Here is a 12,473-nt window from a genome sequence, read left to right as displayed (position 1 = left end):
CAAAAAAAAAAAAAAATTCAGTAGAACCTCTGTAGCTGACCACCTGCCTACCTTGACCACCTCCTTTAGTTGACCTAATTAATCCTCATAGGCAGGACATGCACCACATGTAGTCAGTAGACATTCCTTCTATTGACCAGTTTGTTACATTCCCTTGTGTGGTTGAGTGCTACATTTGTGGACTCAGTCACCTGCCTTTCAAATGGCTGGTAAAGCAAAGAGCAAGCAGTCATTCTGAGAATCACTGTGTGCACCGAAGTAAAACTAGGGGCGACCCATTTCCTGCACTTGATGAATCTTTTACCATGCTTCACTACAGCCTTGTGGGTTTGGATTAATTATTGTCAGTAAATTTATTTTTGAGAGTAGAATTCTAAATCCATCTGCAGCAATCTGGCCTTCACCCACCAGCAAGAGCATTCTTTGTGTGAATTATTGTTCTTTTTTACCAAATGACAGAGTGTACTTCACCCAAGTAAAAATTACCGCCAGTTCTTCCTACGATTTCAGATGAAAATTAAGTTAGCAGCTTTCAGATACTTAAACTCTACGACAATAATTTACTACAGTAGTGAACCCCCTCCAAATGTTTCTTATGGGGATTGGTGTGTTAGAGTTCTTGTCCTAAAGGTTAAACTCTGCTGAGAGCTGGGGGAAAGAACTTTGAACTTGATGGTACATTCCTTTTGTGGTGAATAAAAATTCCCGTAGATTAAAATTTTTTTTTTCTTTTTAAGACTGAGTCTCACTCTGTTTCCCGGGCTAGAGTGTCATGACATCAGCCTAGCTCACAGCAGCCTCAAACTCCTGGGTTCAAATGACCCTTCTGTTCTGCCTCTTGAGCAGCTGGGACTATAGGCACCCACAACACTCCGCTAATTTTTCTATTTTTAGTAGAGATGGGGTCTTACTTTTACTGAGGCTGGTCTTGAACACCTAAGCTCAAAGGATTCTCCTGCCTTAGCCTCTCAGAGTGCTAGGATTACAGGTGTGAACCACCACACCTGGCCCCCTAGAATAGAATTGTAAAATTAGTTACTCTCCCCTTGCCCCTGTTGAAAAAGTATTCTACTATAAATTTCTTAGATTAAGCATATTAATATATTTCCCTTCAAGACTAGAACAAGACATCTGTCTCTGGAAAATTCCCTTGAATATTAAGGTGTGGGTGTGTGTATGTGTATGTGTTGTTTCTTTTAATGGTTTCACACCTTACAAAATGCCTTTACTTACGATATTGTAGATAAGAGTTCCACATCACTAGCATTGAGGAAATTTTTTCTGAGGAAATGCCTTGTGTGCCATTTTCCCTCCTTTTTATTTTGTAATAGCAGTTATCACCAGTAAATAGTTATCATACTCATAGAGGAAACTGGACTGACTACCCTTGAAGAGTTTGGGCTCTAAATAAGGAGGCGCAGAGTATGTTCCACGATGCCTGAACCCAGAAGTGTCCAGTCCTGTAAAAGGTGAAGTTTGCTGTATATAAAATGAGTTGTTCAGACAGCAAAGCTATAAGAGGCTGGGGCTGGGGTAAGAAGGGGAGGGGAAGAGGGAGGCTTTATAACATCCAGTCTGGGCCTTGGTGAAAGAGTTGGAAATAAGACATGGGCCAGTAGGGAGGAAGGAGACCACAGGGCTCGTTGGTGGCTGGGTCACTCTCCACTGCTTTAGAAGGATGCCTTTTCCAGCAATGGCTAAAGTAATGCTGTTTAATTAACGGATGGCTGCAAAGGTGTGGGAAACAGAGGGTTTTCTTTTGACTATTTAATCTTACCTTTGTACAAGGGAATTACTGATTATTGCAACATTTTATTTTATTTTATTTTTTGAGACAGAGCCTCAAGCTGTCCCCCTGGGTAGAGTGCTGTAGCATCGTAGCTTGCAGCAACCTCCACCTTCTGGGCTCAAGCAAGTCTTCTGCCTCCGCCTCCCAAGTAGCTGGGACCACAGGCGCCCGCCACAACGCCCAGCTGTTTTTTTGGTTGTAGCCGTCATTGTTGTTTGGGGGGCCTGAGCTGGGGATTCGAACCCGCCACCTTAGGTGTATGTGGCTGGCGCCTTAGCCACTTGAGCCACAGGTGCCAAGCCTATTGCAACATTTTAAATGCACCCCCCAGATTGTCCATTATGCTAGAATGAGGTGGTTTCACCTTTAACCATGGAGCTCACCGTGGCAGTGCTTTGTGGATAGAACATCAGTGCTTCCCTGGTTTTTGCAGTTACTTATCTAAGACCCCAAATAGGGCTTTTTCTCCATGTATGATGTGTGGTAGGAAAAAGTGACTTTATTGGCGTATTAACAAGCATTTGTTAAGCTCTTAGAATGGAGGTTTAAAAGTACAGGAATTCTATGGGGGCGAGGGGGAGTAAGTACAAATTCTTAGCTTGTTAGGATGACAGTACACAGATGTACCACCCTTGCTGAGCCAAGAGCTAATCCAGAGCTATTTATTTAAATGCCAGCATTGTGGAGGGATTCTGTTGTCAGGTTGCTTTCATCTCTGAAAGCTTGTTAGTACTTGGCTGTTCTTTCCCTTATGTCTTTATGTCACCATTTTGTATTTTAACATTCCTGAGCAGGGTGTGGTTATTTTTTTTCCTTCCCTCTGGGAGCTGATTTTCTCAATCTAGAAAAACCTTTTTTAAACTCAAGATCCGTATTGACTACCAAATTAAAGCACCATTTAGTTTTTTTTGTTATTTTGTGTAATTAGCAGCCAGCTTACAGAGTGTTCCCATGCCTGCTTAACACAAGTTGACTGCTAAAAGGGATGGATGGATATGAGAAAAGAGAATAAATATGCAGGGAACTAGCCTGGCCCCTCTAGGGCGGGGGTTCATAAACTCGGGTCAGTTGACGCATTTATGGGTGAACTCTGACAATTAAAATAGGATGTGATAAAGAAGTTGTTATGCTAGATAGTAGTTAAATTTCTGCAAATAAACACAGTTTTAAACCCAAAGGACTGGTTTCATAGGAAAGGGAGCTTTTAAAACAAGCTGACCTCTACATGCTGATGTTACCCTAGAAGCCAGAAAAACCAAGACATGACCTTACAGCTCATTACTGCTTCAGAATCAGTGAACAGTCTGATTATGAGGTTAGGAAATAAACTTTGTTTACTATAATTCATGTATCAACTCTTTAATGACATTTTTTAAGATCCCAGTACTTCTGATGTGCTGGCCATCTTTCTTATCTCTTTTTCCTGTTGCAGGTAGAAATGGCCAAGTGATGACTAGCATTTGCGCTCCGAGACCTGTGTGTAGCTGTGGCTGTGGTTTCCTCTCATCAAACCCAGCAGTGGAGCTGCTCTCATGCCATTGTTGCCACCCCACCCGGTTCCGCGGGCAGAGGAGGGGACTGATGTGCCGTAAAGCTTATTGTAGTGTCTTTTTTCATTGTAGTGTTCCAGCAATGCTGCCCGTTACTAGTTCATAGTGAGCACCAGTGTTTACTTAACCTCCCCCACGTGATTCACCCAGGCCATATGCTGTTCCTGAAGGCAGCTAACTGGGGAGAGTAGACACAGATTTTCTGCCTGAGCAGGGCTCTCTTGGGGGCTTTGTTTTTTGTGCTCTGTTCCGTTCATGTCAGTATTTCCCGGTTTCTGTATTTCTTACCGTGGTTGTTTTGATCTTTCTCTTGAATTCAGGTTTAGGGGTCCTAAAACACTTAGTACATATGGCAGGAACTAGCCTGGGGACACAGAACTAATCTTTGGTGTATATATGGGGACATGATTCAGATGGAGGTGTGCCATACTCTTAATACTGGACATGTCCCCTCTTCAGCTGTCCTTATAAATGGAGGGTAGTTTATAAAGAGAATGGCTGGCCCTGGTCAGTTTTTTTCATAGTGAGATACTTTAAAATGAGACATATAATGACCAAAACATTCCATACTTTCACAGTGGGAAGTGACAGTCAACTGTGTTTATTTTTTAGAAAATGTACACAAAAGAAAAATTCTTTAAAATCTAATAACTGCCTTTATTCAGTTTTTACTGTTATCATTTTCTGCATGTGGCTCTGGAACTAGTGAATAGCTTTAGGATACTGTTGTGGCTTTTCATTGGGTCCTATTACTATTCTTTGTCATGACCTACAACTTTGGGAGTCCCTCTGTGTTGAGTGCAGGTCAGAGACTCCTAGTTAAAGAGAATGGAATGCTTTGGCATAGTGTCATTGGGGGACTGGATCCTGGGAGGTGCTGACCACCCCAGCCATGTCTTCTGTTCTGTCAATGTGAGGGGAACCAGCCAGATTGAAGAATGGCTAATTCTTTTGCTGCATGTAGGACCAAAGCTCCTCTCCACCGGGCCAGTGCCTGGGCTTGGTCCCTGCTAGTACAATTGTACAGAGCAGCTGTGTTCTCACTTGGCCCGGCTCACCCAAGCTGCCTATAGGGTGATTTGGATTATTGAGAGTGATGTCACTGGCACACACAGCCTGGAGATGGAGACTGCAGCAGTCATGTCAGCTGCAGACCTGGCAGTGTGGTTGGGTATCTTGTACAAAGTGGAGTCATGCCGTTCCCTTGACACCAGGTCACTAGGCAAAGTATCAAGAGTTTTGCACAGCCCTGTGCCCGCCTGTTCCTTTAGGAAAATACAAAAGCATATAGCTCAGCCCACAGACCACTCAGCAAGTGCCCAATTTACCCAGCAGGGCAGATGGGCCCAGCCAGCAATGAAGAATTCATTTGCTGATACCTCTGTGCTGTTAATGCATCTCAGCAGATGAAGCCCAGCAAGAGAGATGAGAATGAAAAGGGCACACTGTTGGCGGCAGGGGGGTGGGGAGGGATGGTGGCAGTATGAGCAGTTAAGGATTGACACCCTCCTCTGTTGCCAGCCTGTTTGCCACATGCTGTCCACAAGATGTGCTATGTGATTGACCTCTATCCACTAGCGAGAACAGGCGGGGAGCTGAGCAGGTACTGGGGGACCGAAGGTCTCCCACGGTGCTGCCCGCTCCTGTCCTGGCCTCTGGCCTTTGAGCATGCCAAGCCTGCCCTGGCTAAGAGCCACTGTACTCCCCTGTCTCTCCTTGGATGGGCACATGGCTTGCACTCACCATCGAGGTCTCTACCTGTTGCTGCTTTCTCAGGCAATCTTCTCTATTTTTTAAAAAATAAATCCCCACTCCATGACTACCCCCTTTCCTCTGCTTTACTTTTTCTTACAAACAGTTGTTCCTCATGTCATACCATGTATGTGTGCATTTCTGTCTGTAATTAATACGTGTTTATGGTCCCGGAATCCCAGAGGCTTAGGGCCTCAGTGCCTGGCACATAGCAGGCACTTGGGAAGCATGTGGTGTGAATGAAAAAGTGAGTGCACAGTATCCAGGGACCCTAGATACGTGACTGGCTAGACAGAAACATGGCATCATGTTGAGGAAACGATGAAAGGAAACCTTTGGTGGAGATATCTCTTGGTAACCTGTATAAAAACAAACAACCTCGGTTTAGAAGATTATAGTACATGTCCAATATGTGTCCAGTTGTAGGTGTGGTAGAGAGAAGTTTAGGGAAAATATTTAACATATTAGAGTCCAGCCCAGAATCAGGCCTGGGATTCATGGGTCAGGACTCTCCTGATGAGAGGCCTGTGCTCCAGGGCTGGCCTTTGCCCACCTCTTATCCCTTCTTATCCACAGACATTCCAGAAACAACAAGCAGCTCTTTGAAAGATTATCGTCACCGTTATTTCCCAAGTCTGTTGTTTCAGAGAACAGTTTTACTAGCTGTTTCAGGCTGTTTCTAAGTTTGGGAAAAGTTCTTTAAACCTAACAATTCTTTTTTTTTTTTTTTTGGAGACAGAGTCTCACTTTGTCACCTTCGGTAGAGTACCAAGATATCACAGCTCACAGCAACCTCCAACTCCTGGGCTCAAGTGATTCTCTTGCCTTAGCCTCCCAAGTAGCTGGGACTACAGGCACCTGGCTATTTTTAGAGATGGGGTCTTGCTCTTATTCAGGCTGGTCTCAAACTCCTGAGCTTCAGGGGTCCTCAAACTTTTTAAACAGGGGGCCAGTTCAGACCGTTGGAGGGCCGGACTGTGGGCCCAGGACAAGTCAGCTGGTAAGCAGGACAGGCAACTGCGGCAAAAACACCCGGAGGGCAAGATAAATGTCCTCAGCGGGCCATAGTTTGAAGACCCCTGGTAGGTGATCTGCCTGCCTCGGCCTCCCAGAGTGCTAGGATTACAGGCGTGAGCCACCGCGGCCAGCCAACTTAAGAATTTTTAAGCTGAAAAGAAATACAGTCTAAGAACAGGTGCACCATTTTTGACAAAATTCATTTCTTACTGTGTGCTTTCATAGAGAAGACATTTCATTTTATAAAGACTCCTGCCAGGTACCACCGGGCCTCTGAGATGGGTTTAGATTCAGATTGTTTGGGACAGATGGCTTGTAACAGGATTCTTCAGCATCTCCAAATACTGGATTCCACAGTCCCTTTTGGTAGCCTGCTGCTGGTGTAGTACTCTTGGACTGAAAGTTTGCCTTATGTTTCATCAAGCTGCTTTTCTGTTGCTGTGATGTTAGCCTAGATTCTCAAGTTGGACTATGTCCTAGACTGTTGTCCTTGGAGTAGGTCATTTATCAAAATTTCTGGGCTGCCTTGTTTATTCCCCCATCCATAATTTCTCCCTCCTCATCCCTGCCCCACCTGTCTGAATTCTGTCATTTTTACACATTTCTTCACCTTTGTTTCCAGCCCTCTGAGAAACCTCTTAGTTAAAAAATAGAATGATTGATTCTAATGTTGATTTTGTTCAGTATATTCCTGATGCGTCCCTACCCCAGGAGATGTGCCATATACCCTTGGGAGAGTGCCCATTAAATAGGAGCATACCCATCCCTCTCTCTCCTCCCCTTTCTCCCTTATTTCCTTCTCCCTCTCCCTCCCCCATCTTGCATTGAATTGTTTTTCTCTTATGTGGGCCAGAACACTGTTATTTGAATTTTATTTTTATGGCACGATATTAAATGTATACATGCAGCTTGTGTTACTGTGTGCCATTCTAACAGCTAAAACTGGACTTCATTTTGGTTTACTGCACCTGCTTCTCTTCCCTATGATGAATGTCTTGTTTCTTCTGGGTCACCAGCTTAATCCTTTATGTTTCTTCCTTTTGCACACGTAGTGTTCGATATTTTTGTGTTTAATTAGTATGCTCCTTTTAATGATGTATTTCACATTAGGTAGTGCCTCTGATAAGCTCTTCTCCCGAGATACTGTCAACTCCCCCCTCCTTCTGCTGGTCCCCCACCATGGGTGTGCTGCAATTTAGAAGTGGATGTTGTAGATTGTCACAGTGACTGGCAACTCATTGATAGCATTCAGTTAATGAGCTCCAGTGTACAAAGTAATAACGATTGTTTCCACTCAGAATGCCAGCAGTGCCCCTGTGGAGAAGCTGGGACAGCCATAGGGTGGTTGACAGTTTTCCTCTTCATGGAGTTGATCTTGGGCAGTCATACAGTAGGAAACATTTATTGAGGGCTTATAGGTGCCAGGCACTGCTCTAAGGGCCTGTATTAAATAACACAGGGGTTCTTACTGTTTTCCTAATTATTCAAAAAAAGATTAGATAACCTGTCCAGGGGAAGAAATGGGTTTCAAACCCTAATTGTCTAATAGAGTCCAGCATTGAACCATTTAATCTGCCAGCCTATGATAGGCCTTTATACCTCCTTCATGCGTAAAGCGCCTTCATGCTTAATACTTCATTATTATACATATAATAAGTTGGTATTACCCATCAGATAAGAGAATCTAGATTTTATTTATCTATTTTGAGACAGAGTCTTGCTCAGTCACCCTAGGGTAGAGTGCTGTGGCGTCCACAGCAACCTCAAACTCTTGGGTTAAAACAATTCTCTTGCCTCAGTCTCCCAAGTAGCTGGGACTACAGGTGCTTGCCACACCTGGCTGTTCATTCTTTTAGAGACAGGGTCTTAGTTTTGTTCAGGCTGGTCTCAAACTCCTGAGCTCAAGCAGTCCACCTGCCTTAGCCTCCCAGAGTGCTAGGATTGCAGGCATGAGCTACTGAGTCTGGCCTAAGAGCATCTAGATTTTAAAATGTCTTGGAGTAAAGGTATTCTGTCCCTGGTAAGCAACTTGTCCATCAGGTAATCAGTCAAATAGTCCTGGCTTTTAGGCCTTGTTCCTTCTTATTTCCTGTTGATTGGCTATTTGGATACAGCCAGTATCCAAACTGTTTTCCATATGTGTGGCCCATCATAGATGAAGTTACGTGTTTCTTTTTTCTTTTCTATTCTTTTCTGTTCTTTTCTTTTCTTTCTTTTTCTGTCTTTCTTCTTTCTTTCTTTCTTGAAAGGGTTTTGCTCTGTATCCCAGGCTAGAGTGCAGTAGCATGATCATGGCTCACTACAGCCTTGGACTCTGGGCTCAAGCTTCTTACCTCAGCTTCCTGAGTAGCTGGGGCTACAGGTGGGTGCCACTAGGCCCTTAAGTCTTCTTTTTTTTTTTCCTTTGAGACAAAGTCTCAAGCTGTCGCCTTGGGTAGAATGCTATGGCATCATAGCTCACAGGAACCTCCAACTCAGGCTCAAGTGATCCTCTCGTGCGTGATTTTGATTTGACTAAATCAGTGGTTATTTTCCAAAACTTAGATTTCCTAGATGATTTTCAATAGATATTGAAAAAATAGGAAAATTATTATTTTTAATTGCAGAATTTACAATGCCCTTTAATAGATAATTTTTTCTTATTTAACTATGGAGTCTCTATTTTTATTATCTTTTTTTTTGAGACAGTGTTAGCATGGAGTTTTGTTTTGTTTTTTTATTAAATCATAGCTGTGTACATTAATGCAGTCGTGGGTACAGTGTGCTGGTTTTATATACAATTTAAAATATTTTCATCAAACCGGTTAACATAGCCTTCATGGCATTTTCTTAGTTATTGTGTTAAGACATTTATATTCTACATTTAGAAAGTTTCACATATACCCTTGTAAGATGCACTATAGGTGTGGTCCCACCAATCACCCTCCCTCTACCCATCCTCTCTAGCACGGAGTCTTCTAAAAGAAGAATTATCTTTAATAAAACTGGCTTGGCACCTGTAGCACAGTGGTTATGGCACCAGCAGTGGTACCTAACCCCAGTGGTGGGTTTGAACTCAGCCTGGCCAGCTGAACAACAATGACAACTGCAATAAAAAAAATAGGCATTGTGGCAGGTGTCTGTGGTCCCAGGTGCTTGCTGAGGCAAGAGAATCGCTTACACCCAAGAGTTTGTGGTTGTTGTGAGCTGTGACTCCATGGCACTCTACCGACACACACACACACAAAGAAAGAAATATAAAGCCAAACCCATTCTCTTCACCAGAATTTTCTGGAATCTCCTGAAGAGGATCGGTCTTGGGGGAGGAAAATGGCTAAGGGACCACAGTGGTCTCAGGAATACAGTCCTTATTGGTGGGGGATACTTTCTAAGACTCCCAAGTGGATGCCAGAAACTGCCATTGGTAACGAACTCTGGATATACTTTATTTTTTCCTGTACACGTATGTATGTACATACTGATGACATTTGATTTCGAAATTAGGCACAATAAGAGATTGATAGCAATAACTGCTAATTAAAAGAACAATTGTGTAAAATAACGGTGACTTCAACACAAAGCACTGCAGTACTCCAGCAGTTGGTCTGACAACTGAGATGGCTCCTAAATGACTAATAGTCGGGGAGCATAGACAGCGGGGACACACTGGACCAAAGGATGATTCATGTCTCAGGTGGGACAGAGTGGGACAGTACGTGACTTAAAACTTATGAATTGTTTCTTTCCGTAATTTTCCATTTAGTCTTTTCAGACCACAGTTGACCTCGGGTATCCAAAACCTTGAACAGCAAAACCGTGTATGTTAAAAATGTAATCGTTGAATTGCAGAAGTGACCTAGTACCAAGGTTATATAACTATTGAGGGGCAAAGGTGGCTGACCTAGTTGATGGCACGTATGTGGGCGTGTGGCAACTGGTGCTTTTTTGGCTGCCAGCCCCAGGTTGAGGGAGTCATTACTTTCCAAGTGCCCTGTCCCTGAGTCCCCTTAGGCAGTGAGGACAGAACCCTGTAAGCTATGAGCTACTTTCAAAGAGTCATTGAAGGCCTGGACGCGGTGGCTCACGCCTGTAATCCTAGCACTCTGGGAGGCCAAGGTGAGTGGATTGCTTGAGCTGAGGAGTTCCAGACCAGCCTGAGCAAAAGCAAGACCCCCTCTCTACTAAAAATAGGAAAACTGATGCAAGAGTATCACTTTGAGCCCAAGAGTTGGAGGTTGCTGTGAGCTATGATGATGCCATGGCACTCTACCCAGGGGGACAGCTTGAGACTCTGTCTCATAAAAAAAAAAAAAATAGTGTCATTGAGGGCTCTTCTTGTTTCTCCCTCACCTTGGGCTAGATTGGCTTAATTGCAACTATTAAGAGCCATTAGATAATTTCATAGTTACAATGGTTTTTCCCCAAATCAGCCCAAGAATATGGACACTGTGCTGTGGCAAGCCGAGGAAACAGGAGTGTTGCCAAATGATTAACAGCTTAGTTAATAGAACCAATTTCACCTTTGCCCTTGGAAGTTACTGTGGGTGGTTATTTCTAAAAGGGGAATGGCCAGAAAAGTTGGAAATAATGTCCCCTACATATAGGAAATCTAGTTAATATAATGGTTAGCTAAATCTAAATCTCAAATTGGGGAAAAGATTAAGGTAAATCTATAACTGCCAAGACATTTTAATAAGTGAGAACAAGCAAGTAATATGTACACTTCTATACTTCTGTTATAGAAGTTTTATTCTGAGGGATTTTTTTTACTGTGACACTCCCCCACAGTGAGAATATTACTTTGCATCGCAGCTAAGTACATTCATTATACTTAAAAATATGGTAAAATAAAACTAAAGTTTTATGAAGCAGTTATTCATTCTCACTTAGAGCAAAGCATTCGGATTCTCTATTATGATTAATTTATAATTTTTTAATGCTAAATTGACTTGATCGTGTCCTAATGGGTTGTGCAACCCACAATTGTAAAAATATCCATTTAGCATGACCTCTTTTGTGCTCAAAAGAGGGGAAAAGTCTCTGGAAAGGTACCCAAGAAATATTGCCACCATTTGATTCCTGGTGACGACAAGACTTAGAGATTGTCAGAGATTGTTGTTGAGGGAAGCAATGAGATTTTTTGTATCCCCCCTTTTTCATTTTTAATATTTGGATGTTTTACTGTAGACGAGGGACTATAAAATAATAACAAAAGTAGCAAGTAGAAGAAGCCATCTTTGTACTGCGGCACTCGATTCCCTGCTCTGATTCCTCCTATCTTTGTTGTCTTACTGAAGTCAGTTCGCACCCAGACAGGAGCTTTTCCTGTCTGCCACCTTCAATCCAGTTAGTTCCACTTTTTCAGCTTCACAGAAACTCAGGAAAGAGTTTTTATGGGACTGAGAAAAATAGTTCAGAATCCTGGCACTTCATTTATAAAGTGAATTCACGGGATTATGTCTCTCTTTTTGATTTTCAAATGAAAACTAGTACATAAGTTACTTTTGTGAGCTAGAAACAATTTCTTTGCACATGAGGAACTTGACCTTGTCTGTAGCATATTCTTTGAAAAGAATTTGTTCTTGTTCTTTTGTGGAAAAAAAAAACATACTGTATAAAAGCATTCTGAGTAGAGATTAATCGATATCTTTTTTTTTTTCTTAATAGGTTTTAAAATGGAAAATTTTGATGCATCACTTAGTCCCTATTTCAAAGCATTGCTAGGTACCCGAGGTAAGATGGTTTTTGGTTTTGCTTACCTTCCAGCAGCACCACCCCTCCCTGCTTATAGCTACTTGTAAATATTGCATGAGGAGATTCTAGAAAATGTGACCATTTTCTATGATAAGACTAACACTTTATCCTGGATAACAAGAGAAGAACTCTGACAGAGACAGGGCTGCTGTAGGTGGCCTTCAGCTGACTTTAACTGGAGATCAAGTTGCATGGTAAAGCTTGCACCCTGAGAATACTGTGAATTTCACCATTATCAGTGGTTATGTTTTCCTCAGTTCTTAGAAGTCTCTAAAAGAAACTGGTTTTCAAGATGCATTGTGGCAACATTTGCCTTTTTACAACGTTAAGGGTTTTTGAATGATCTTTTCATTTGTGTCATGTCAGCTGGTGAATGAGCACCTGTGGACTCAGTTGGGACGTTTCTCTTAATCTTTTATTACCTTTTAAGAAGTGAATCAGCTCCATATTTCCTACTTTTGATGTCACCTATAATGTCTTTTAATGTCTTATAAAGAAGGTAGATTTTGGATTCATATAAAGATTCATAGAAAAACTACAAATGGGCTCGGCACCTGTGGCTCAAGCGGCTAAGGCGCCAGCCACATACACCTAAGGTGGTGGGTTCAAATCCCAAGCCCGGGCCTGCCAAA

General features: G+C 42.6%; 1 protein-coding gene across 4 annotated transcripts in view; it reads left to right on the top strand.

The window, feature by feature from the left end:
• The window catches only part of ELOVL5 (ELOVL fatty acid elongase 5), a 79,960-nt gene that overhangs the window by 38,257 nt on the left and 29,230 nt on the right, over window positions 1–12,473 (top strand). For 2 of the 4 annotated variants that reach the window (XM_003789648.3, XM_023513159.1), the window contains exon 2: window positions 11,755–11,820. In XM_003789648.3, the coding sequence (XP_003789696.1) occupies window positions 11,763–11,820 (58 nt within the window). In that variant the 5' untranslated portion in view covers window positions 11,755–11,762. Of the gene's footprint in view, window positions 1–9,323; window positions 10,204–11,754; window positions 11,821–12,473 lie in introns of those variants that run through there. The other 2 variants (XM_023513160.1, XM_023513158.1) reach the window with 2 other exon arrangements.

This window comes from Otolemur garnettii, unplaced genomic scaffold (genome assembly GCF_000181295.1).
Source record: "Otolemur garnettii isolate 467f Iridium unplaced genomic scaffold, OtoGar3 scaffold00035, whole genome shotgun sequence".
Classification (NCBI taxonomy): domain Eukaryota; kingdom Metazoa; phylum Chordata; class Mammalia; order Primates; family Galagidae; genus Otolemur; species Otolemur garnettii.
Note: the sequence above shows the minus strand (reverse complement) of the source record. Positions and strands in the feature narration are given on the sequence as shown.